This window comes from Dermacentor silvarum, chromosome 6 (assembly GCF_013339745.2).
Source record: "Dermacentor silvarum isolate Dsil-2018 chromosome 6, BIME_Dsil_1.4, whole genome shotgun sequence".
Taxonomy (NCBI): domain Eukaryota; kingdom Metazoa; phylum Arthropoda; class Arachnida; order Ixodida; family Ixodidae; genus Dermacentor; species Dermacentor silvarum.
Window position 1 is genome coordinate 110800153 of NC_051159.1, and position 23887 is coordinate 110824039.

At 47.9% G+C, this 23887-nt stretch overlaps 1 protein-coding gene and 1 long non-coding RNA gene across 3 annotated transcripts in view; one reads left to right on the top strand and one right to left on the bottom strand.

Moving 5' to 3' along the window:
* Positions 1 to 587: 587 nt before the first annotated feature.
* Positions 588 to 2974, bottom strand: LOC125946386 (uncharacterized). The gene is made up of 2 exons (XR_007467537.1): positions 2894 to 2974; positions 588 to 2843 (listed from the first exon to the last, which is right to left on the bottom strand). It is a non-coding gene; the product is annotated as an uncharacterized LOC125946386 (long non-coding RNA).
* LOC119455846 (paired box protein Pax-6-like) overlaps positions 2839 to 23887 on the top strand; it is a 108948-nt gene continuing 87899 nt past the window's right edge. For both annotated transcript variants that reach the window (XM_037717353.2, XM_037717354.2), the window contains exon 1: positions 2839 to 3415. In XM_037717353.2, the coding sequence (XP_037573281.1) occupies positions 3265 to 3415 (151 nt within the window). In that variant the 5' untranslated portion in view covers positions 2839 to 3264. The remainder of the gene's footprint in view (positions 3416 to 23887) is intronic.

Below are 23887 nucleotides of genomic sequence, written 5' to 3' on the forward strand. Positions count from 1 at the left end.
GGGAAAAGGGGAAAAAGATGAGGAGGAATTAAGATATAAAAATAATTTGTCCACACAATCACGAGGAAGGCCAATTGACAATGACTACAATGTTTCACACAGTTCCGATGCTTTTGCAACGCGCGCGCGCACGCACGCACACGCACACGCACACGCACACGCAACACACGCACACACACGCACACACACACGCACGCACGCACACAAGCACGCACGCACGCGTGCACACACACACACTCACTCACGCGCACACACACGCACGCGCGCGGGGACTCAGTCTGCAGTCGACTGAGACCATGCAGTATGTGATAATTGTGAGAGCAGGCCGGTGATGATTGTCAAGCTTTTCTGTGAAAAGTATGTAGGGCCTCTGCACGGCGTGCGAGTCCTTAATGGCATTTTCTCCAGGACATGTTCATATAGGGCGCCCTGGTACTTTGGGCCCTGGGGGGTTTGCAGCATTACAAGTTAACACTTAGTCTACGAACGACACCGTATATAGAGAACTAAGCTGCTGATGGATTCTTACGACCGGGTATGTTTAATATGCACCGAAAGCTCAGTACATCGGAGATCTTTTTGCATTCCGCTTCCCATCAGAATACGGCCGTCAGGGCTGCGGGCAGAACCAGCGGACATGTGGCACGAAGAAGAAAGCCGTATACCCTCTAAACTATACCGCTGTGTGAAGTACGATTGACGGCAGCTACCTTTCGGACTATCTTGCGTGTTGGAACTTTTGTCAGCAGCATTTTGAACATTCCTAGTAAGCGAAGCAAAAATAAACAAAATTAGTTATAGTGAGCGACTTTGCCTCGCTATTGTTTAGTTGCATGCAGTTGCTTATTCGACTGGCCGTTTCGGAGTGCTCCAGCAGATGCCCATAGGTGCTATAAGGCAGATATGAAACTTTCCTATAACAAGGTGACTGCTTCAATGGCGATAAGAAGGCCAGATAATAGCTACAAAATCCGCTTATTATCGTAACACCTTATTAAGCACTACCAATGTACACTGAGATTACCATTCGAAAAAGCCGTAATGATGCAAAGCCAAAAAAGGCGACGAGGTTCCAATAAAGGCAATCGCCTCATCCATATTTTGCTAAAGACATTTTGTTCATCTACATTGCCCTAGCATCTCCGCGCTGGGCTTAATAGACCGTAAACCACGGCTTTTCCGAGCATTGCGCAGTCCAACGGTATCGTCGAGTTCGAAATGCGGTTTAACTATAGTACGAGTGAGAACAGACTGCGCCCTGTCTGTCGCGTTGTCGACGCACTTGTACGAAGCGCCCTACGAGGCTCGAAACAACTGCTTGGTATACACTCACATGTCAGCTACTTGTTCTGGGCACTCGTTTTTGTGCCAAGTTACGTTATAGCCATAATTCAACTCTGACTGTGTCTCTTCGCCGGAAACTAACGTCACTAACCTTAATGGCGGTTATGTCCAAAAGCTATTATTCTGGCTCTGCGATCCTGGTACCAGATATTCGTGCAACATGTCGGCGCAGCTGAAGGGCTGGCTACATAAACTATGCATAATACAACAGTTACGTTTCAGTTCTAGAGCGACATCAATTTTATGTAGGAGTGTGCTGAATTAGGCTGGTTGGTTCATGACGAAGGGGATAAAAACAGTGTGGAGGACAGGACGAAAGCAGAGACGACGTACACAATTTTATGTTCTTGTTTTTAAGTTTTTCCGCTGCCATACATTTAGACGTTTTTAAACCTGCTCACCTCACCGAAGCAACCCCTCACCTCCCCCCCCCCCCCCCCCTCTTATATGTGCCCGGTAAAGGCACAAGTATTGTTAATCAATTATAGAGGCTCTCGATAGTTGGCACACGAGTCCCGATGAATTTTGCTTTCCCTGCCAGTGCAAGGAGTAGGCACCCGAAGGAAAACGAACCCGTGCGAGACACCATCATTGACATGAGTCATTGCGTTTCTAGTCCCGTTCAGACATTAACGGGTCGGTTAAATTCGAGCACCTCTGCATATACAGCAAGGGAATTTCCATATATAAGGGCCCACCAAGTTGAGGCGAATGTTGCGCCTTCAGGGCGACGAAGCCCGGCTGTGTATAGAGACCTTCGGGGCGAGTGCCTACCATGGGACGAGCATTAAGAGCCGCCGGGCGTACATGCTTCTTCAACTGCGTTGCATCGGCAGCAGCGGCGACCTCCTCCGCCGCTCCGAGCAGCAGCAGCCGCATTCGGAAGCTCGCGCGCGCTCACTCTCGCTCATTGACGCCCTCGCCCCTGCTCGCACACACCGGGCCAGGTAGAAGCCGGCGTCGCCGCCGCGCACACAGAGGCTCGCGGGCGCCGCTCGGGATTGGAAGTGCGCGCTCCCGTGTGTGTGTGTGTGTGTATGCGCGCGTGTGTATGTTCGTGTGTGCGCGCCACGCGAGGAGAGCGGCGCGCCCCTTGACGTCAGGAGGGTCTCCCCCCGCTCATCAGTGGTGCGCGCGCGACCGCGTGTGCGCGTCTTCTTTCTTGCTCCCGCACGCACCACGGACAGGTCACCGGCGGACGCGACCCCGGAGACACAAGCCGGCGCGGCTGCTGACCACGACGTTCCCGTGACGGACGACGCTCTTGACCCAGTGCTGCCGCTACGACGAGGCACCGGTGCTCCGCGAGGTACACCGCGGTTCGTGATCTCGCGTGCTCCTCCCGGACTTCGCCGCCGCAACGCTTGTCGTCGCTGGACTCCGTCGGTGTTGTTAGCATCTTCTGATTGCGCTCCGTCGCTGGTCACCGTACAGCAATCCTCGAGACTGGCCAGTACGCTTGTGGGACACTGCGGGGTGGTCCGAGGACGTATTGTGGACTGTGACGAGTTGTCGCTGGTGAAGCGCGAGTGTCATCGATTGTTCGTACTCGAGACGCACTCGCGAGTGTCGCTTCGAGGATTTCTCTCGTTTTGACAAGTGCAGGCCGAAACAGGTATCGGTTAAATTTTTTTTCCGTTCTCCGCGCCTTAGTGAGCTGCTCGCGAGTCGAGATCTGGACCTCGAGACGGTGCTCGTGAAAGACAGAAAAGAAGGACTCGCAGTGTCTTCCGACCGAAAAGTGGACAGCGATCGTGCCTACCGCCGGCGCGGACTATAACGGGTGAACTGTCGGTCGTCGCATCTGCCGTGACGGTGGCGTCTTCGCCGGAGGCCTGCATACAGAGGCAGGAGCGGGACGACCCGGCGGCGGCGGCGACGAAGGCGGAAGGGCCGGCCCTGAGCTACCGGCATGCCTTCATGGACCTGAGCGTGCCCAAGCGGGCAGCGACTCCCCCCGGCTCTTCGGCGACCCCTCAGCGTCCACTGCCGGTGCCGGCCATGGTGCACCACGTTCCCGGATCTCCGCCCGCTTTCTCGGCCACGGACACGGCGCCGGCCGCTATCCCCGGTGAGTACGAAGACTCGTGCTAATCAATAGATACTTTCCGCTCACGCCGTCTGTCACTTTGCTATCGCCCCGTGAGCCGGAGACAAACTAAATCGAAGCGCCCGAAAGATGGCTGCTCCAGTTGTTCGAACCAGTCGTAAACTTGTTGAATGCGGTATAGTTCTTGCGACTAAATGATGGTAGTACGATCAAGTCGTACCTCAAATTTTACCTTATGTCTGCAACTTAAGACGTGCCAGATACGGTCGTGTCCCTATATTAACACATTTGGGAAACGAACAGAGCGCCGGTTGCGGCGACCAGGCAGGACGTCTCAGGCTCGCGTTCCGGGCAATATTTGTATACTTGTACATGGAAATCGGAGCAGATTAATCATCAATGCCTTCTCGCGGACCAGTGCCAAAACATGGCATAGAAATACATCGGTTTGAGGTCGAGGAGCATGTACTTTACTGCACGTTATTAGTAGCGCGGCAATGAAACATGAGAGGCAGATCTGGTGATGACGTTAACCACTTGCGTCCCTTATGTCAATGTAGCTTCGAGCGCGAAATTAAAAATTTAAGTTCTGGTGTTTTACGTGTCGTAACTACAATCTTATTATGAGACACGCTGTAGTGGGAGGGCTCCGGATTAGGTTTTACCACCCGGGGTTCTTTAACGTGCACCCTAATCTATGTACACGAGCGTCTCCGCATTTCGATCCCACCAAATGCGGCCACCGCGACCGAAATCGAACCTGCGACGTCGAACTCGGCAGAACCTGCGACTTCCGCCCACTGGGCTACCGCGGCTGCTATGGCTTCGAGCGAATAGTCGAACTTTGGTATCTGCTAAAAACAAACCAATAAATAAATAACGTCCAACTATGACTAAATAGGGTTGAGCATGCCCCTGGCATCTATCGGCGCTTGATAAGCAGCGTGTGTGTTCATATCCTGCAGTCGAACGTTTCGCAGGAAACTGCTCAACCACGAGAAATCTTCACTGCATGAAAGCGAAGCCGTGCGTCAAGTGGACGCATAAGGCTTCACTGTACGAGTCGAAAAAAAAAATTAATTTCGCGTTGGGAGTAGGTGTCCTCCGTTGCTGTCGTTTACCTGTATTTCTGGTCTTGCTTCAAAGCACTCACTCAATCAATTTATTGCTCAATCAATCAATGTTTACTTCACGAATAGAAAAAATGCACCGATCATGTTACAGAAGGAGTTCCCAGAGGCCCAAGGCTACAACTTCCTGACCTCCTGTCAGGAAGTTAAATAAACAATAAATGTGTAATGCAATAGCAGAACGTTAGAAAATACAAGTATGTAGGCGAAATATTAGAAGAAAGAAAAACAAATGCAGTTAAAACATCACTCCTTTATAATATCAAATGAGACGCTTTTCCGAAGCACGCCACCTGCCTTGGCGAGAGTGTGCGATGTAGTACATTGGGTTACCTTGGGACCACGACTGTATGCAAGCCCCGAGTAACCTGTATACATCAGTGACAGGGAAGCTGTGTAAGAGAGTTCGCACACTCTGAAATGGCACTTAGATGAGAGATATGGCGGTGCATATGGCATGCAATAAGACCCAACACACACACACTCATTAAGTTTTAAGAGCGGAGCTGTTTAAGCCGACCGTCAGTCCGTGTGTCGCGAACAAAACCTTGCTGCGCGATGACGTCACCTGCGTTGCCTAGCAACCACCTCGCGGAGTGGCGTGTGCTTCACCTCCTCTCCGGGCCGTGCACATGTTTCCTTGACATGGGACGTTAAGGAGAGGGAAGGAGAGCATGCGTGCTGCGCGCGCTAGGCTCCGGAGAGGGAAGGAGAAAATGATAGAGAGAGAGAAAAAGAAATTGTAGCAGCACCAACGAGGCTACGCGCAGAGCTACTGCCGACGCCGTCCGCGTTTCCTCGCGTTCGCGCCGAATGTGCGCGGTGTCCGTGACTGCAGCAGTCGCCTCTGGCGGTGGCTCGGCAGGTTTCGACCAACCACGCCCCGGCAAGTGTGGAGGCACAGCTTGGCCGTGATGTCACCGAGGATATAAAGCTCGGAGCCGCCGCGACGGTGGCACAACTCTCGTTGACTTTGTGGCGAGTACATGTAGCCTTGACATGGTACGACCAAAGAAGATCCGGACACCCGAAGAAGAAGCCGCTCATCTTGAAGCGCGTCGGCGGCGAGCCGATTCGGAATACCGTGCCTAGCAGCACTTGGCATTTCCTAGCAAAACTTAGCCAAGCCTAGTAAAACCTGGATGAAGCTAGGTCAATCACCAGCTCCGCTGTTTGCCTTGCACCACTAGTGCAAGCTGCCCACATTGTTGTTAATGTTCAAGACAAACGTTTCAGCAGCTATTTCGGTTATTATACTTACCGCACTGCAGGGTAGCAACGTAATGGAAGATTCTAATCCGTGACTGCAGCTGGTGTGTTGGGACTAGTCGTTTTGTTTTTGCGTCATTTTTAACATTTGTTTACCGATCGTCTCATTTTTATCCTGGTTACTGTGACGCTTTTGCAGTTGTCTGCGTCATGAGGTTTTATATATTTGTAAAAATAAATTTTGCGACGCAGTTCCTAGGCGACTTTCTTTTCTTTTCTTTTTATATTCAGCCTTCATCATTGCATTCCGAATTCTAGGAATTGTCATAGATGCAGCTAGGCTAATATGTATAGCGCAAATCGAACAGAAATACAAACACACAATGAAAACGGAAGTGAATACGAGCGAAAACACGAATGAACAAGTTGATGCCTTCGCAACTACACACGAAGGTACTTCTTGACATGAGTGGTGAGTTAGCAAAAAAGAAGAAAAAAAAAAAAAAAGCTTACAAGTAAGTTTTGGTCCACCTAGAGTGTCTCCCGGTGCACATAGATGGCGCAGATGTACGTGAACCATTTTCTACACGTATGGACTTGACGTATTAGTGCAGCCGCCACATAACAGACCGGAATCTTCATCGCATTAAAAAATCAAGGTTATGCTCAGGCAGTTTTGAGGCATGGTTAGGGCCCTGCGAATTCTGCTCGGCGGCATCAAAACACCTGTTGCAAGGACAGTGGTTCGAATACTTCATTCTTCTAAAGCGGTGCTTGCTTCTATGTATAGAAGCGCGCAGATGCGGTTTTTTTCGTTAACCCGTGTGACAGGTGCCTAAATGTAAAGCGCTTGTGCACCTCTTCGCGGTACCGAGTAGAATGTGTATTGGCCTCGTATTTATTGGACACAACCGCGTTTGTCACACGAACGCCTGCAACTTGATATTGGTCGGCAATAAGCTGAAAACAGCACGTGTCGTGCATCCGTAAGAATTGTGCACGGTGTGCGGACTGATTGCTCACTGATTGGACTGATTACTCATTAACACGCAGTCACAGCATGCTTCGTCAATGAAAGCATTGGATTTTACTATACATGCGGTAAAGCGTTCACTCTAGTATCTCATCGTCACTTCATTGCCCCCTCTTCCGTTTTCTTTCTCTTGCTCTTCCTAGTTGTGGAATAGCAGGCTAGAGACAAGCTCCTGCGGCCGCCCTGCCCTCTGCACCTTTTCAATCAGAAAAATAAATTCTCTCTCTATACATATTATATATACGGAGGTGAGCTCTGAATGGTTCTATATCGCGTTGTTAACGTCGGTTCAATGCCTGATCTCGTAATTCGGGACTATATAAACTGTGTGTGATTATAGCACGTCGCTGCATCATGTGACGCGGTAAGTAACAATTATTCATTCTGCCGTGCTGTTTTGAACACCTACGTAAAGTACGTGCAATATATCTATCTTTTTTTATTGGGCATTGTTTCGGAGCATTCCCTCAAGTCATTGTGCTGATGCAAGGTGTCTGAAACATTGGGACCACGGCGTATTTTCGGCTCCTGCAAGTGCTTCCGGCGTTTGCAGTGCACAAACGCATGTCCTTCGAGATTGGCTGCCGTTACTTCGAGAAAGCTGTATCTGGGGGCTCGATTTGGACTCTACCTTCATGCTCATCTGCAGTACAAAACAAAAACTAGATTAATATAGCAATGAAATCACTGTGAGGCCGCCACTAACGCTGTGATGTCATTCACTGATATAGCCATACCACGTTAACGCGAATAGAAGTCATTTCCCGGGAAGCATGCAGAGACAGCCATTCTTTTCTTTTTTTTTCGTTGATTCCGGATGAAAGTGCTCGAAGGAGATCTATAGAGTATGAGACAGGCACGTCTGTTAATTAAGGTCTTCCACATTATACGTGGCTTTTCTTTGGATACAGGGGAAACTCTGATGAGCGTAAAGCATCGGCATGTCCTTGTATTATGTCTTGCCATCGCATTTGCATATAAATTTACAAATTTCCTGCAATCAGTTTTAAGTATGCGATATAAGCCGACACGTATCATGTCCCATTCAGCGATGTCATATTGTGCGAGCACTAATGGTACAATAAAAAATAATAAGTACTACACCGAGAAAAAAAAATTATTTCTTCTTCGTGCGCTACGCAAATACAAGACCAAGTTGTGTGCAGAGGAATCGCAGATTTTCCGTGACTGCGCGCGTTTGTTGCACTGCATTTGGTATATATTCAGCATTGCAGGGAAAAGTTTAAAGGACTGATAGATTGAGTGATGGAATTAACGTCCACGAACAATCAGCGTGAATAAACAGACGCCGCAATGCAGTGCGCCTGCATAATTTTGATCTTCTGGGGTTCTGATCAGCGTGCATCTAATGCTCTCTACACGAGCGTTCTTGCATTCCTCCCCATTCGTATGCCACCTCCTTGGTCGGGAATCGAACTCCCGACCCCGAGCTCACCAGACTGAAGTGATTAATTAATTAATACAGTGTCTAAGGTATTACTAGTTCCCGCATTCACGATGGTGGACGGCGGACACTAATGTTTGAATTATTCCACTAGAATTGATTAATTAGCTTTTTTAATTAACAACTTTCAGAGAGAGGGCACGTTGAAGCCACTTACATTGCGCAGAAAATACCCATTTGCTGGAAATCCTGCGGCTCTCTCTAATTAGACAAAGACGCTTTAAAAAATGTCTCCCGAAATGCACCAGTGTACATGCAGTTATCATATTTCGTAATTACATTCTTTCCCAGTATTCCACGCATTACGCTCAGCGTTTGTCACCGATAATTGGTGAAATGTGTACAGATAGGATGCTAAAAGGGCGTAAAATTATTCTTCCAAGATTGGTCTGTCTTCATACATTTGTGCTCCATGGTTGTTCCAGACAGTTTGAAGCATCCCCAGGATTGATATATATATATAGCTCGAAAAGAAGGAGCACACTTACGAAACATTCTTTTACTCGGACGAATGCCGTGCCATGGCCGAAACGTAAGCAAGTAAACATGCGTTTTTTTTTTTTTTTTTTTTTTTATAAAGATGCTCCTTCTTTTTGAACTACGTGCATACCGAGCCTACAGAACATTATGTTCTGCACTCAGAAGACCCCAATGGACATCATGCAGGCATATGCATATCATGCATATGTTTTGTAGATGCAGAACAGAATAGTGCGCGCAGCCTGCCCCCTCTGTAGAGCAAAACAAATCTTAGAAGGAGGGCTTTCGACTGCTCTTTCAAGGCCATCACGACTGCCTCAAAAGTCTTCAAAAAGTTTCTGTATGCAGCATCCACGTCTACTAACCAGTTATTCAGTCAAATTTGCGTGACACGCATGGTTGACCAGTTTCACTAAAAGTTATACACGTGCTTGCGTGTTTCTCCTGCGCCTTCCTATAAGTTTAAGCTGCAACGTACACGCTAATCGCAGTAAAGAGAGGCAGCTAACTTGACGCCAGCATGTGAGAGGGACTGAGGGGTAGTGATTTGTATAAGTGGATATTGGCGCCGCCTAACTCGGAGCTTACGTCAGTAATGACATTGTAGCGTGACTGCGGTCCATTTACGTCGCTTTGGCATGCCCTGCAGCACGCAAACTGCAAAACGGCTACATATTCTGCTTTTAAGCACCGGTATCGCATACTTTCTTACGCAATACGCGAGAGAGGAACCTGATCGTCCGTGTAACGAAGAAAATCTAAAAGCATAAGCGAACCCTCCCCCTCCGCCTTCGTAATTACGCGCACATTTTATTCATGAAAGAAGTGATATATGGTAAGAGGAGATTCCTAACGGGATCGATAAGTTTTGCACGCTACTCTAAACAAAAGTTCAAAAAAGAGAGAGAAAGGGATAAATGAAATGCATGGAGGTTAACCAGAACTGAGCCCGATTGGCTACTCTGCATCTGGGGGAAAGGGAAAGGGAAGGAAAATATTAAGAGAGGAAGAGAAAGTCCGCTGTGGATATCGCCGACGTAGTAACAGTTTTCTGTTCTGTATCACAGGCTGTCAGTCAGTCCGGATCACCGACGGTCACTCAATCCGGTAGCCTTCAAAAATCGCAGCAGCGCTTTTGTGGCCTTTTGTAGTTGCGATATGCGAGGCCATCCATGGTCCCAAGATCTTGTTCAAGGTTATTTAAAAGTTGAAATATGTGCAGGTAGGGGTATATGGGCAACCAGTGCTGAAACTTCGCCTACCAACAGTATATAGCGCCGTAACACAGCCTATATAGCGAGCGGACAAAGCAGTTTTCAGACGAAAACGCTGTGATTTCGCGTCCCGGGCATGCTGGAACATAGGAGCTTCTCGCAACGCGCATGGCCATAAAGAGATATTTGTATGGACGCATTGGGCTATAGCGAACATTGATACAGTCGCGCACCAGTTATCGTTCAAAATGTGCCATTTTCTGTGCCACCCTATACCAGACGGCATCAGCATTCTTCAGTTGCACACTCGGGCAAGTGTAGTGCCAGCGCTGGTTCCCTATGGCCAAGTAAAACTGGGAAAATGGCGTACTAGAATGTGTTCGTTGCGTCATTCCGTGTTTCTGTTTTGCTGTGGCGCGGTTTCCAAGGAAATTTCCCATTGTCTATAATGCAATAGAAACAAATCATATCACTGCAATTTTTTGTTGTAACTTTCGATGATGCGGTTTTCGCTAAAATCGCCTACCTTTAGTATACTAAACAGCATAAAGACTGGCCAATGACCTGGGGAAAAGCGAAAGCTTGGCTATAAGTAAGGCATTAAGATGTCCAGGACAGTCGCAGCAGATAAAGGGGACCAAACTGGTTACAGGAAAGGAAGTGAGAAAAAGGACATGGACGAACGAGTTTAGCTTGTGAAGAGACTGGCGACGTCTTTATTGGTGAAATTAGTAATATTTAAAGAAAAATAAATCACTCCATTGGTATGCTGAAGTCGCCTAAATGAGAACGTTTAAACTCTGCCGGTGACGCCGAGTAAGTGTCACTCTCATGCATATGCCGAATGGTACAGCAGCACCGTACAATACACATGCCTCAACTGCATACTGAGCAGCACAAGACGTTTAAGATATGTAGGCTGCGGGACGTCTAGTATGTATCTGATTCCACAGAAGTTCACCTCAATGAGAAATGAGGGCTGTGATCATCCTCGCTTGTCCTCCTTTTCCTTGTCAATTTGCTGCTTAGATTTACTTAAGCAATCATGCCACACCACTGTATACCTGCAGCTGGCTCTTTCCAGGCGCTCTTGTAATGTGCTGCTGCACTCGAAAATCAACAACCTAAAGTGTTTATAGTTTGGCTCCCACCACACGAGCGCAAGTGACATTTCGTTCCCACGATGACACTGCCTATTTAGTAGAGAGGTGCTTCGGCTACTCCTAAACTTACTCTGTGATACACAGCTGTAGAGTGCGAATGGCGAGCCGCGTATAGGTCGACGTGGAATAGATGGCGCGCCAGCCTGTAGCACCCCGACTAAAATACCATCTGGCAATTATAGTATTCCTTTGAATTAACAGATGTGATGTCGCGGACCCCAGACACTGCCGCACCTGATGAGCGACCGTTGGGCAACGTTTGCAAGACTGGGTTCACCTGCAGCAAGCAACTGCGCTTTACCTTCTGCGCTTTACCGTTTACGCCAGACAACATCAATCTTCTCTGTAATCCTCCTCTTAGCTACAAGATGGGCTGTCGCTTCATCTCTCTGTTGCGCGAAGCACGTTACTCAATATGGCAGAGAATGTAAATTGAGCGTGGTGTTTCGGATAGAACACCATACACGTACGGGGCATCTAAAGAAAACGATCGTGCTATAGAAGGAACGAGTAAGGATGGATCAGCAGCGCATATAGGGCGCGCTGCAGTAGTACACAAAATAAAATCTGTGGTTTTAATGTGCCAGAACCACGATCTATCTGATTACGAGGCACGCCATATAGTGGAGTATACTGCGCGTTCACTTTAACAGGCGGGGTTCTTGAGCGTGCACTTAATCTAAATACACGAGAGTTCTTACATCATCGTCCCCGTCGAAATGTCGCCCCCGCGGTTGGGATCGAACTCGCGACCTCGAGCTCAACAGCACAACGCGCTGCAGTGTATAGAGCTGCAGAGCATGCGTGTACGCGCGTTTTTTTTTTTTTTTTTTGTTTGTTTTTTCGCGCTGGCTGAAAGCAAAGCCTCTTCCGCCGAGCACACCTCGAAGCCCACGTTGTGCTTCCAGGTGTTCTCGAATCAGACGACCAGGCGAAGAGATAGCCGCCACCTGCCGACTTCGCGAATGGCACGGGATGTGGGTATACGGAGTGAAGCCCGTGGCGTCACTGTGCCGCCTACGCGCTGCATACGTGACACAGTATTGCACGCAAACGCTGCTGCCGCCACTGCATGCCGGGGATGCGAAACAAAAAAGAACGGTTTAAACAAAAAAAAGGGGGGGGAAAGCAGGTAGGCATGACGACGGGGTTCTACGATTTGCGCTCGCTTCTACGTGGTTCGGTCGCGATGTCCGTATACGCGAAACTGGAGAGACGTTGAAAGGCATAGCTATGTCATGCATATAGCTATATGAAATGCATAGCTATTAAATGCATAGCTATTAAATGCATAGCTACATGGCTTTCGTTTGTTCGGCACAGTTGGAAGGCACAAGGCTGCCAGTGCGCCGTATAGGTGTTAACTTGAGTCGACCCGCTCAATTTCGGTGCAAAACTTTAAAGCCGGCGCTCAGTGGGTATAATTAATCTTATGCACTTCGGCCCAATCGACGCACGCCCAGCCCGCTCCCCACTAAATTCACTCTATGCAGCCGTGCTCAAATACAGATTTAATTACACGGAGCTTGCTTTCCATTACCTGGCAGATACCTGCCCTATAAGCCTCAATTCAAAGCTTCAACCTCAACCCTTCACAGCACCAGGCTGCCGTTTTTCTCTCTCTTTATCCTTGCTTTCGCATTATTCAACTGCACTGACAGTAAGGTTCGCCGGACGACCATTAGTTTAAACTCTGGGGAGAAGCTGGCGCGATTGCAAAAACTTGTTCACTTGTGCATCAGCCAGGTTTTGACGTGCGCTATGCTAATTGGGTCGCCGCGACGATCACTGACCTCCTGTTTAGACGAGCCACGAGCTCAAACGAAAACCGCAACAGCGCGCTCGGCTACGGGAGGCAAAGCAGACCTGAATTTCACAGATTTCTAGTCTCCCTTACACGATCCCTCTCTTTCTCTCTCTATTTCCGCTTGCATTTAGTTTCAAGCGCACGTATTCAGGTTTGTAGGTGCACGTTTGTTTCAAAGCTGTATGTCTGACATTTTATTTTCCTTTTCTTTTTACACTATTTTCAATTCGGTGGAACAGAAAGTTCATGCACCAATCGCCACGAGCACCTGCGCTGGATTAACTCAGTTCATTGCGGACTAAAGCTGGCTTGCAGTTGACCTTCGTGCCTATCTGAACCTGCCATGTTAAAGTCGTCACAGATGTGTTTTGCAGACAATGGGTTGAAGGTGCTTTAATCGAAACGGCGTTCTACTCTTTCTGCTACCCAATTACGGCTCATGCGAGAGCAGAGATACGCGATCCGATGCACCAGCATAGGACACAAGATATATAGTAATGGCATAGCAGAGTGCTTCATTTCATGCAGCGCACATAACATCAGGCGGGGTGGGAAAAGGCTGCTGTCCCGTCAGCTTGAACAAAACATGCTTTTTTACGGCAAATAATAAACGAACCAGCTCTGCAGCAACTCTAGAGCTATTCGTGGAGCTTTTTCATTTGAAAGAACGCTTATGCAGTGCTGCTCATTGTTCTATTATAAACCAGACATTAGTGGAGAGACTACTTAAACCCGCACAACGCGGTGGATATACAGTTTATTTTTGCGGCAACATGTTGACGGTGGTAGACGTCTGGAATTTGGCAATCATAACCAACAAGTTCGTTAATTAAATCAAATCCACTGATTAACCATCGGCATTTATTGCACTGACTCACATAGGCTGTAATTGCGCAATCGAATCTCGTCAGCGTGCAAGGTCTGTCTACTATAGCAAGTTACTATTGCGCAAAATCTCGCATGAATACATTTGGTTTCAGTTATCATTTTCTCAGTACTTATTAATGCACGATGGGCCAGAACGATGAAAAAGGCATTATGTTACGTGGCAGGGTTCAAGACGAAATATATCCTAAGTGGCGCTTTTGTATCAGGATACCTGTTAAATGAATACGCTTTGAGCAGTCATCAGTCAGCATTAACTACACAATTAATTATTTATTTACTGAATTTCAAAGCCGTGAAGGCATTACAGAGAAGAGTGCTAACTAAACAATATCAGGGACAACATTTTTGAAGGCGACAGTGTCTGTGATGGCAGTGACATCTAGCATGTGCGCTTGAAAGCGTTAGTGCAGAACTTTCCCAGTGAAGTTGATTTTTACTGAGGAACTTTTTAACGATCATGACATTCACACGTGTGTGTAGGAGATAACGGCAATAATTGTTCCTGAACTATTTGCAGAACAATTATTGCAGAAAATACGGCGAGAATGTGCATGTTTCAGCTAGCGGAGGCCGACTACACTGAAACAAATAAACATGCCAGTGCAAGTTGGCCTAAATTACAGGCACAGTTTTTCAAAAGTGAGCGTTCCAGTAAATGTGTGTGCCCACATACTTATTATGTGTAATTCTAAAGTAAAATAAGTTCAAATATATGAGACGCCATTTCATATATTTCCCGATTTTATGTAGAATGCCGTTTCATTTCAGTAAGTGAGCCTCTCCAAAATTGTTCCGCTCATAGTCAGCACCGTTTTAACCCTTTAATACAGATATAGATAGGTTTTATTGATATGAAATGCAGGGAGGTCGACCTGAGCTAGTGTGCTCTAGTCTGCTACTCTGTACTGGGCAGGAGGGAAGGGGAGTGAAAGTACTGTGGTGGATGATGATGACAAGAGGAGTGGTGAGTGCTTATGTACATTAGACGGTGGCCCTACTAGAGCTGCTCGTCTAGCTTCGTGTCCTGGAGAAACTTTAATGGTGCTTTAGTTACCCGCATTGAAGTTGCAGTGTCAGGCCATGGGCTGAGAATAGCGCCCTCCGATAGTAGTTGCCTGCCGACGCTGGCTAGGGAGCCTTCCAACGTCCTTCTCTCCAGCGTATATGCTGGGCAATCGCAGAATATGTGTTCCAGAGTTTCAGGCGTCTGGCAGTGTTCACAATCGGGGCTGTTCGATTGACCGGTGAGGTGTGCGTAGCGACGGGTGAAAGCAACGCCCAGCCGAATCCTGTGTAGCAGTGATGCTTTGCTCCGCTAACCTTCGGGGGCAAACAGAATTTATGGTCTGGGTCGATCATATTTAGGCGTCTGTGGATGTAGTCAGCATGGGCTCTGTATGCCTTCGTGAGGTCTTGCATGAGTGCCTTGATCACTGAGCTGGTGTCAGGTGGCGAGTATGCAATTCGTACTTCATCAGAGAAAGAGAGTGCCGATCTTGCGTCACTGCCTGCGAGTTCATTGCCAATCACACCACAATGACTAGGCACCCATTGAAAAGTGATCACGTGGCCACCTAGCTCGGCACTGTGATGAAGTTCAGCGATTTATAGCACGAGCAGGCAATATGGTCGTTTCTTTAAAAAGCATTGTAATGCTTGTAGCGCTGATTTGGCATCGCAGAACACCGTCCATTTAGGAGGTGTCTGCGTTATCATAAAACGGACAGCCTCCCGTATTGCCGCAAGTTCCGCAGCCGTAGATGTCGATTTGTGGTCCAATTGGAATCGCCGACGAATTCCAAGTTGCGGGATAACAAATGCTGCCGCTGTGACAGATGGTGTGACCGAACCATCGGTATATACTTGCACAGTCCCACTATAGGATGTAACTATATAGGACAGGGTGACCTGCTTCAAGCCAATGGTAGAAACGTGGGATGTCTTCGTGATTCCGGGTATTTGAAGCCTCACTATAGGGGTCTCGGTAATATCCAGGGAGGTGTCTCGGGGATGTTGGTGGCCTGGAACTTTGCAGGTATGATGCTTGCGTGGCGTGCAATTGCTTTAGAAAAAGCACAGTCAAGGTTGGTTCTTGGAAGTGTTGACAAAGGATGGTGCGAGTGTCTAGTCACCAGGCGAACATAAGTTCGCACAGGTTCACAAGACCTGTATAAGTCGATTGGGCAAGCCGGTGCTTCCGCTATTGTACCCTTAGTTGACGTGCAGCGTGGCAAGCCAAGGTATATCCGCAGTGCTTCTGCCTGAAAGCTCTCCAGCGTGCGCATACAACATGACCCCATGTTAGATAGCACAGGCATACTGTAGCGTATGTAGCCCACAAAAAGTGCCTGGTACACTTGGAGCAAACTTAGTTCAGAAGGGCCCCATCTCAGTTTAGATATAACCCGAAGAACGTGTATGAAGTTAGTCAGTTCAGCCCTAAGCGCAGTAACATGTTTTGTCCAAGAAAGATTGCGGTCTATTATCACACCGAGAAATCTGTGGTGGGTGACTAAAGAGAGCGCCGTTCCGTGGACAACGATGGGATATCGTGGCATTGATTTGCGCGTGAATGCCAACACTGCATACTTAGTTTCTTAGAGTTGTAGGCCTCTACGGCGCAAATACTTCGCAGTGATGGTAGCCGCAAGTTGAATACCTTGCACGCACTTGTGGGCGTGTGACCCCAGATGACCAGATACAAATGTCATCCGCGTACGTGCTGATATGCGTTGTGTCAGGTAGCTCGTCTGCAAGAGCCACCAGTATAACATTGGACAAAATAGGGGTAAGGATGCCACCCTGCGGAACACCCCTGGGAACGTCATGTCTATCAGTTTTGCCATCCGTAGTGGACATGAAAATGGTGCGGCCACTGAGATAACTGTTCAGCCACGCAAACATCCGACCACCAACTCCGATATCTTCAAGCGCCTGAAGAATCGAATGGTGGAAGACATTGTCGTAGGTACCTTTTATATCCATAAATATTGCACATACCATACGACGGCGTCTTTTCTCCTGTTGGACAGAAGATACTAGGTCGATCACACCGTCAATAGACGATAAGACGCTGTGTACTTAGGCACGCCAAGAAAGTGTGTCAACAGCGATAACATTTATGAAAGTAATGGTGCTTAAAATGTGTCGCATACATCTTGAAACTGTTCTGGTTGAAATAGTGTGGCAAGTTTGAACAACGGGTTCAAAATGTTTTAGTAAAACGATCTGGAAGGCGGACAGTTGCATGTACTTGCTCGGTGCGAGTATGTCCTTGTATGTAGTGGGTGTACTCCTTTCACTGTTTTTAACAGTGTGTCGCATCAGGCATAATTTTCAAGTGCCTGGACGGGTGCTTTTCAAGCCTGCTATAGACATGAAATGCGTAGCTGATGTTCTCATATGTAATGTTCCTGTAGTGAGCTTTTCGCACGAAGTCCATGTTCTGTAAATTTGACAAAACTGACTAACGAGTTGAAAATTCTTAATCTATTCTGCAGCTGGATACTTTTTATGATTCTCAATACGCGAGAAATACAATGAAAGCAAGTTTTCAGTCAACAGTATTCATTGGCGTCTGAAAGAGTTAAGTGGAACAAGATGCAGAGTGATACAGCGCGGACACCACAGTCGTCGCGCAGGGGTCAGTCACGTACGTATATAGGCGGGTCCGAACGCGCGCGTTCGTGTGATTGTCATGTTGCGTAGTTCAGCGGCGAACACACGCGCTCGTCCGAGATGCAAAGCCGTGGCGCACCGCACAGTCACTGTTTTCTCGCGCGCGATTCTGACGTTCATGCGAGAAGGGTGGGGATTACGCCGCTGGGCTGTCTGAGTGTCCGCGCGATGAATCCTCGATCAATTTGCCTTGCGCTGCTTAAGGCCCCCCGCACGCAGACAACGCGACACCGCGAGCAGGAAAGCCATGGCTCGGGCGCGCGCGTCACAAACACGCATTCGACCGCATCCCCGTACGCGATCAAAACACGCCGAGGAAAAATAACGCTCGCATCGCGCGTGGGATTTGTGCGCTTCGTTCGGAAACCCCTTCTCGTCCGCTCTTCCCGCGATGCGCGTTATACCTCGGAAGATGGATGAAGGATCGCGACTCAAAACAAAAGATCAGACTGGTGGTGCATTGCGGTATGTGCGACCCGACTCCGTCATTTGGATGCGGTTATCCGCTCGGGCCGTCCCGTTCCCGCCTGACCGTATGGCGTGTGGACAACGACCCGCGAGCCCTGAAAACCACGCGTCTTAATCACCGGGGTATAGATGCAGCCTTTGACGACCTCTTGATCTCTTGTCGACAGCCGGACAACAACGTGACTGAGTGGTGACCTCAGTGCTGACGCCACCCTGTGTCTGCAGGCTGCAGTGATAGTGGACCGGCGGCGCTCAATACCCATGCAGGCGACGATGTTCGGTTTGGTTTCCCTCGGAATATGGCGCGTAATCACTATGAGGGATCGGCTAAAAGTCTCATTAAGTTAGAAGAGATCTAGCTCTGCTTAGAAAGTGAAGGAAACATTGGACAAAAACTGAGAAAGGATAGGAAAACAACATAATATACAAAGAATTGAGAAAGGAAACTGCCGTGAAACAAATTCTGCAACTGCATGCTGAACAACCACCCTCATGACTATATAAAAGAGGAGGGTCGCGGAGGAAGAAAACTGAAGATTTCAGGAATGAAAAAAATCAGGCGAAGTACATGAAACGGCCCTTCTCTAAGATATTTCTTTCCATATACATATCAGAAATGGCGACAGAAAATGAAGCACTGATCAAACGTCTTTGCATCACCCCAAACTCTCTGGAGCTAGCCCTGTCCTTCCCGCACAAAGTTATTGTCTTCTGCGCTGCCAATATTCATAAAATATATTTGTTCTTGCGTGACCTCGCGCAAAGTATACTAGCCGGTGGACGTGGCTGTGGGCGGTGAACGCATACCGCCGCAACCCTGTTATGTGTGCTGCCGATTGTCGTTCCGACGCCACGGCAGCATATATACCGACCGGGGCGCGCTTAGGCTCGAAGGTTTAAAAGTGGTGCCACGCGGAGCTATATCTCGCAGATGCAGAACACTGAAGCAGGCCGAAGGCGATAGCGCAGGCGGCAAAGGCAGCGTTCACTACATCTTCACTGTAAGCCGATTTACACCCTTAAAAGTGTTTTCTGTCTATATATCTCGTACCCTTACACCCTTACAGAGGTAAGAGTGTAAGTTATAGACGAAAAACACGCTTAAGGATCGTTAAGGATGTAAATCGATTTACAGTGTATTACCTATCATCGTCATCATCATCATCATCATCATCAGCCTATATTTATGTCCACTGCAGGACGAAGGCCTCTCCCTGCGATCTCCAATTACCCCTGTCTTGCGCTAGCGTATTGAAACTTGCGCCTGCGAATTTCCTAATTTCATCATCCCACCTAACTTTCTGCCGTCCTCGACTGGACTTCCCTTCTCTTGGTACCCATTCTGTAACTCTAATGGTCCACCGGTTATCCATCCTACGCATTACATGGCCTGCCCAGCTCCATTTCTTCCGCTTAATGTCAACTAGAATATCGTCTATCCCCGTTTGTTCTCTGATCCACACCGCTCTCTTCCTGTCTCTTAACGTTACTCATAAGATTTTTTGTTCCATCGCTCTTTGTGCGGTCCTTAACTTGTTCTCGAGCTTCTTTGTTAACCTCCAAGTTTCGGCCCCATATGTTAGCACCGGCAGAATGCAATGATCGTACACTTTACTTTTCAACGACAGTGGTAAGCTCCCAGTCAGGATTTGGCAATGCCTGCCGTATGCACTCCGAACCCAATTTTATTGTTATGTAAATTTCTTTCTCATGATCAGGGTCCCCAGTGAGTAATTGACCTAGATAAACGTACTCCTTTACAGACTCTAGATGCTGACTGGCTATCCTGAATTCTTGTTCCCTTGCCAGGCTATTGAACATTATGTTTGTCTTCTGCATGTTAATCTTCAACGCCACTCTTATACTTTCTCGGTTAAGGTCCTCAATCATTTGCTGTAATTCGTCCCCATTGTTGCTGAATAGGACAATGTCATCTGCAAACCGAAGGTTGCTGAGATATTCGCCGTTGATCCTCACTCCTAAGCCTTCCCAGGCGTGTCTATATATTACATATAGGCTTGTCAAAAAGGCTGTGCACGCGCGTTTATACGTCCAGAGGATTCCAGATGGGAGTATGTTACGGGTATTCTTCGCAGTGGCACAGTGGCTATGGCGTGCTGCTGCTGAACAAGAGGTCGCAGGTTCGATTCCTGACCGCGGCGGTGTCATATTGCGATGGAAGTGGAATGCAAAAAAGAAAAAAAAAAGTTCGTGTACTATGCTCTGTACTGGAAAGAAATCCAAGCGGTTAAAATTAATCCGGGGCCCTCCACGAAGATTAGGCTGCCATATAGGGACGCACCACATTGATGTGACCATCGGAACAGTGTTTTCCTGAGCTCGCTGGTTGCACGTAGCAAGGAAGGTTTCCAGCAGAAAGCACTTACATGGACAGAAGGGAAGATGACACACCAAAGACCGCTGGACTAGCAACTGAACATTTATTGCTTGTTTATCAAACGCACTTGAACGAGTCATCAGGCTTCTTGAGCAAGTAAAACCCCGAGTGCTGACCTCCATTACGAGGCTCGCCTTCTATACGCCTGTCAGAAGCTTAATTGGAACGTAATCTAACTAGGAGAAATAGTTAGAGGTCAAATTCATACTATACTACCGCAACGGAGTTGTTTACTATAACCAAGAAGCTCGGGAGGTTTGGCCACTGAAGGAACGGCTATCCCAAAATTTCACCCAGGAGAAACCAGCCAGCAATAACATAAAATCATTAATGGCACATGAACCACTGCGTAATAGAACTTGAGACATCCCTTGACAAACGGCAGTTAACTGCGAAACATTATTTCTCGACACAACGGCTGACGAAACTTACTATAGGGAAGTGAATCTAGCATTTCTTGAATGCACAAAAGTGGCCGTCGTAATTGCAGGGTGGCGTTATGTCAGTACGTTTTTGAGCCGATAAAAGCATGCCCGTTGACGTTCCTTCCTACAGTTGCGCTTCGTGTACCCATCCCACCTGTCGCCTGATAGTGATTTTCCATCTTCGCGTTACTTATAAACGATATGAAGCGCCGAAGGCGAGTTCTTAGCCTCCATTTGTCTTAGAGACGCTTTCATGCTTAAACGGTTTTTTTTTCCATGTCCTCATTTCGTGCTAGGAATTTCATTCCCACAGTCAAAGCGGCGTGTCTACCAAAGCGCTACGAATAAACCTGATTGAGAACAAGATGACAGCCTGACCTTCGTGACCTTCGCAACCTTCGCAACCTGCGCGCGGCTTCTCGACACAGACTTTGAGGCATTCTTGCACTATCCTGATTCAATTCAGTATGGGTCACTGCTTTCCGTTGCTCTTACCCTATCCTGCCCTGTAGATTCAACAGTCTGACTAGCGCTGGAAGACATACAACACCATGGCAGAAAGACGTAATACATGATAGACTATGGACTAATGTCACTATCATAGTGCATGGTCAACAGCAACACTGGCAGCAGTCAGTTTTATAGCACGCTCTTTGCCTTTTGGCGTTAAGGTCTACTAGTGCCAGACAGACAGAGAGACTTTCTTTCATGGTCGAAGGAGAGAAAAAGGAGGCAGGACAAGGTAGTTGCCAAGTGTAAAGACCGGCCATCTACTGGAGCAGTTTGTCTGGTCATATGACCTGAATCCTGCTCCAAATGTTATGGACGATGGATGAAATGACACATGCACACGCAACAGAACCCACACAAGCAACTACAGTGGCATAGGTGACATAAATGAGTTTGGCGGTGAAGTTCAGTGTTCCGGAGAGAGACTGATAGAGGATGGCTTATGTTGTTCTTTGGTATATCTATTCAATTTCTAGAGTCGTGATTCGTAGGCGGAGTTATGACGAATAAGGCAGGTGTATGATTCGAACTTCAGTCACGATTCCTTTATAGCTATCGACATTCTTCTCTCACATTATGACACCATGCTGTGTACCTTAGTCTTCTAGCTTGAACGAATTCGATACAGTGACCTTGAACGTTCCTTGCACGGAGTTGCTCAGAAAACCTGCACTACTGAGTTTCAAACGCAACGATTTTTGTTAAGATAATGTTACTTACTTCATCGTCTATGCGGTTTAAAATCTCACAGAACTGTCGCGTTCGTACACAAACATTTGTCAGCGTCGAGCAGAACGCGAGAAACTTATTAAAACATCGCAATTGTCTTTCCGCAACATCGCCTCGTCCTTACCCCTACCCCCACTCCCCTTTTTTTATTCTGTTTTCCCTTCTTCACGGTTCACCCAGGCACAGATTTCGTCTACCGTGTATACACAGCTCGCCGTATACTACACGACATCAAACCACTCGCGATGAGCTGCGGCCAGCGAACGCGATCTGGCGTGTAGCAATTAATTCCGGCGCCTGTGCCGAGAGAGAAGCGCAGAACTGTAAAAAAAAAGAAAGAAGAGTCCGCGGGCCACAACCAACCGCGCGGCATACGTGCTCGCATACATGCAGTGCCGGCTCGTTTAATGCTCCCCGCGAACAATGGATGCGCGCTCAGTCATTGTTGCCTTCTCCGGAAGCTCCCCGCGTGCCTGTAAGGACGAGCACCGGTATCACCATATCAATGAACACGAGAAACAGCGAGCGACATGTAGGAGCTTCCGCCGCGCGCTCGCCGCTGCGTTTGCACGCCCGGTGCCGGCGGCTTCGTTTCGCGACGCTGACAGCCGCCCGGTATACAGTGGCGGGGCCACCAGAAATAATGAGTGCTCCATCTTCTCTGCATTCACTGGACGAGGGAAGGCTATAGGAATGGGGGAGGCGAGGTGGGTTTACTTGTTGCGGCAGTGCCGGTTTCCGGAGTCGTTAATTCATTAGCTATTCCCCTTGTTCCTAATCGATGAGCGCATGTGTGAAATGCCGAGCTCGTCGGGCGAGTCGGGTCGGCACAAAAGGTCGAAGCCCGCGCGAGACATTGTTCTCCTCTGGTATTTTTCATTGGCGTAAGGACGCTATACATGCTGTCTTACGGCGACAGCTGTTCTGCACTTTTCACTGGTTCCAGTGCCCAGTCCCCCCCATCGAAACTAGCCGCGAAGGTTGGTGGTGCACATTGGCTCGATATGGTTTAGTGCACTTCGAACGTGACCTAAATCTATACCGCCAAACTTCGTACGAAAGATGTCATGATTAAGGTTCACGAAGATTAATCACCACGTCAACAAATTCATCACCAGCTTTCTACGAGATACATAAAGTATGCACCAATGCCCAATAGGTGGCGTACATAAAGTGCCGACGGCTATTTGTGTTTGAAATGTTTCTGTTTAGTTTGCCACCTATAGGCTCGACGTTTCGATGCAGAGGAGCACTTCGTCGATGTCTCTCTCGCTGCTGCATTGAATTATTTACACACAAGCTGCATGGAAAATTACGCGAGAAGAACAACGTGAAAATCAAATTTTCATAAAGAAGAGGTGTGGAACGTACCGACTGTAAGATAACGAACGGCGAGGCCCTGTGAAAAACATATGTACGCTACTTGAAAGATGTGCCACGTGTGATGCGATTACTTGGGATCCTGAGTAAACTTGTCTCTGACCATCTCAGAGTGGTCAGACGCGAGAATCTGTGGTTTTTACGAGACCAGAACATAAGAAAAGAATGGGATAATGTCCTTCACATGAAGCCTTACTGTATATCAACTAAGATACGTCGTCAGCTCTCGTACTCTAAAGCCTTCTTGTGAACGGAAGCATTCGAAGGGCGTAATTAATGCTCTTGACCAGAGGCTGTCAGCTGAAATCACTAAATACGAGTATACATGACTGAAGTATAACAGTTCAAATTTTCCGTCCTTTGTTTTCGAGCGCTCACAGTGGATCTGACATCACCCGAAATGTGGTACTATAGATTTATTTTTTTACGGCGCCTTTGAGGCAACGTGTAGCTGGAATAAGAAAGCGGGGGGCACTTTAGGAAATGACCCGGAAAAGTCGTCGCATGCAAATTTCG